The sequence below is a fragment of the Portunus trituberculatus genome, unplaced genomic scaffold, assembly GCF_017591435.1.
Source record: "Portunus trituberculatus isolate SZX2019 unplaced genomic scaffold, ASM1759143v1 PGA_scaffold_457__1_contigs__length_29465, whole genome shotgun sequence".
In the NCBI taxonomy this organism is placed as follows: Eukaryota; Metazoa; Arthropoda; class Malacostraca; order Decapoda; family Portunidae; genus Portunus; species Portunus trituberculatus.
The window spans coordinates 10,001-11,819 of record NW_025541625.1 but is presented as its reverse complement, the minus strand read 5'-3'; the positions used below and the strand labels follow the sequence as shown (position 1 = coordinate 11,819).

The window sequence follows — 1,819 nt, the reverse complement described above, 5'->3', positions numbered from 1 at the left end:
CTGGCAGTAACCAACAACGGCGCTGATGTATACTTCACCGATGGTTCAGTCGACACCAGCACCTCTCGAGCTGCTGCAGCCTTCATCTCCCCACACTCAGCTGGCCTCTTCAGACTGACAGACGCCTCCTCTACGCTTCAAGCGGAGCTAGTCGCCATCTGGAAAGCCCTCGAAGACAGCCACCATGGACTCAGTAATGTAATCATACACACTGATTCTCTGGGAGCCTTACAAGCCCTAAAACACAGAAAGCCCAGAGATAACGTCAGCCTCACAACAAGAATTCTTGCCATAGCACAAAACATCACAGCCCAGGGGAGGACGGTTTCCATGAACTGGATCCCCAGCCATGTTGGAATCCAAGGAAACGAAGATGCCGACACAATGGCAAGACAAGCACTAAAGCTGCCATATGCAAACGCCCACATACAGAGAAGTGTCTCCCATTTTAAAAATATCATCAAGAAAAGAACCAATGACCAAATCAAAGATAGAGTACAACGAAATGCACTACAAGGATCACGAAGCTGTAACTGGTACACACACACAACGAAAAATACATCCAACTTTCCCGCAACCGCTAATAAGCAAACACTAAACGCACTATACAGATTTAAATTTGGCTACAGATGCCTCTCTGAGATCACGAACAACCTGCCAGACACATGCCAACACTGCGACAGTGACACATACGCCCCACTAGCACACTACCTCACAGAATGCCGCCAAATAGCACCCCACATCAACAGGAATCTAGGAACTGCAGAAAACATAATCCAACAAACGGATTGGACCGCACTAGCTACCCTAGCACTACAGTTCCCACCGCCAAGATAAGCACCTTTTCAACACAACCATAACAGATGTTTCTTGCGGACGACGACTGAGGGGTGTATCTGACGGTCACCACGAGTGAGCGAGTCAGACTCCCCTCAGTCGCAGGCTGCAGGAAACACACTTAATAAAAAGAAGAAAAGCTGTGGGCCATAAACAAAGGCCCGCGTCACCCCTCTTCGGGTGGCAACCAACAACAACAACAACTAAGCGCTCAACTCGCCCAACTGTTCGTTCCGAGCGGCAGTAACTTACTTACTCACCATGGCACGTACTAAGCAAACGGCCCGCAAGTCCACCGGTGGCAAGGCGCCCCGCAAGCAGCTTGCCACGAAGGCAGCTCGCAAATCTGCTCCTGCCACTGGAGGTGTCAAGAAGCCCCACCGTTACAGGCCAGGAACCGTGGCCCTCCGTGAGATCCGCCGTTATCAGAAGAGCACCGAACTGCTTATCAGGAAGCTGCCTTTCCAGCGCTTGGTGCGTGAAATTGCCCAGGATTTCAAGACTGACCTCCGCTTCCAGTCCTCCGCTGTCATGGCCCTCCAGGAAGCTTCCGAGGCTTATCTCGTGGGTCTCTTTGAAGACACTAACCTGTGCGCCATCCACGCCAAGCGTGTCACTATCATGCCCAAGGACATCCAGCTGGCTCGTCGAATCCGTGGCGAGCGTGCCTAATAAGTGTGTCATCCAAGGCAAGCAAGCAACAACAAACAATATCTAGGCCCTCTTCAGGGCCAAAGGTGCTTTATCTAAAGAGAATAATATTACATAGACCATGAATGGGTTGGCTTTGATCCGTATGGTCGAGCGATTTCCTGATTAAAAGACTTTTTTTTTTTCTCTCTCTCTCTCTCTCTCTCTCTCTCTCTCTCTCTCTCTCTCTCTCTCTCTCTCTCTCTCTCTCTCTCTCTCTCTCTCTCTCTCTTTTTTTTTTTTTTTTTTTTTTCTTCAACCTTCCTCTCTGTGTCTAGGATCCGATATTCCA

The 1,819-nt window shown here is 49.6% G+C and overlaps 1 protein-coding gene across 1 annotated transcript; it reads left to right on the top strand.

Moving 5' to 3' along the window:
- The first annotated feature begins 1,037 nt into the window (after positions 1 to 1,037).
- LOC123500645 (histone H3) lies at positions 1,038 to 1,565 on the top strand. Its single transcript, XM_045249308.1, has one exon. The coding sequence runs from the start codon at positions 1,099 to 1,101 to the stop codon at positions 1,507 to 1,509; it is 411 nt and encodes a 136-aa protein (XP_045105243.1). The 5' UTR covers positions 1,038 to 1,098; the 3' UTR covers positions 1,510 to 1,565.
- The last annotated feature ends 254 nt before the right edge of the window (positions 1,566 to 1,819 follow it).

Bases quoted from the DNA above. Each gene is read 5' to 3' on its own strand.
- LOC123500645 (XM_045249308.1), top strand. From the start codon at position 1,099: ATGGCACGTACTAAGCAAACGGCCCGCAAGTCCACCGGTGGCAAGGCG.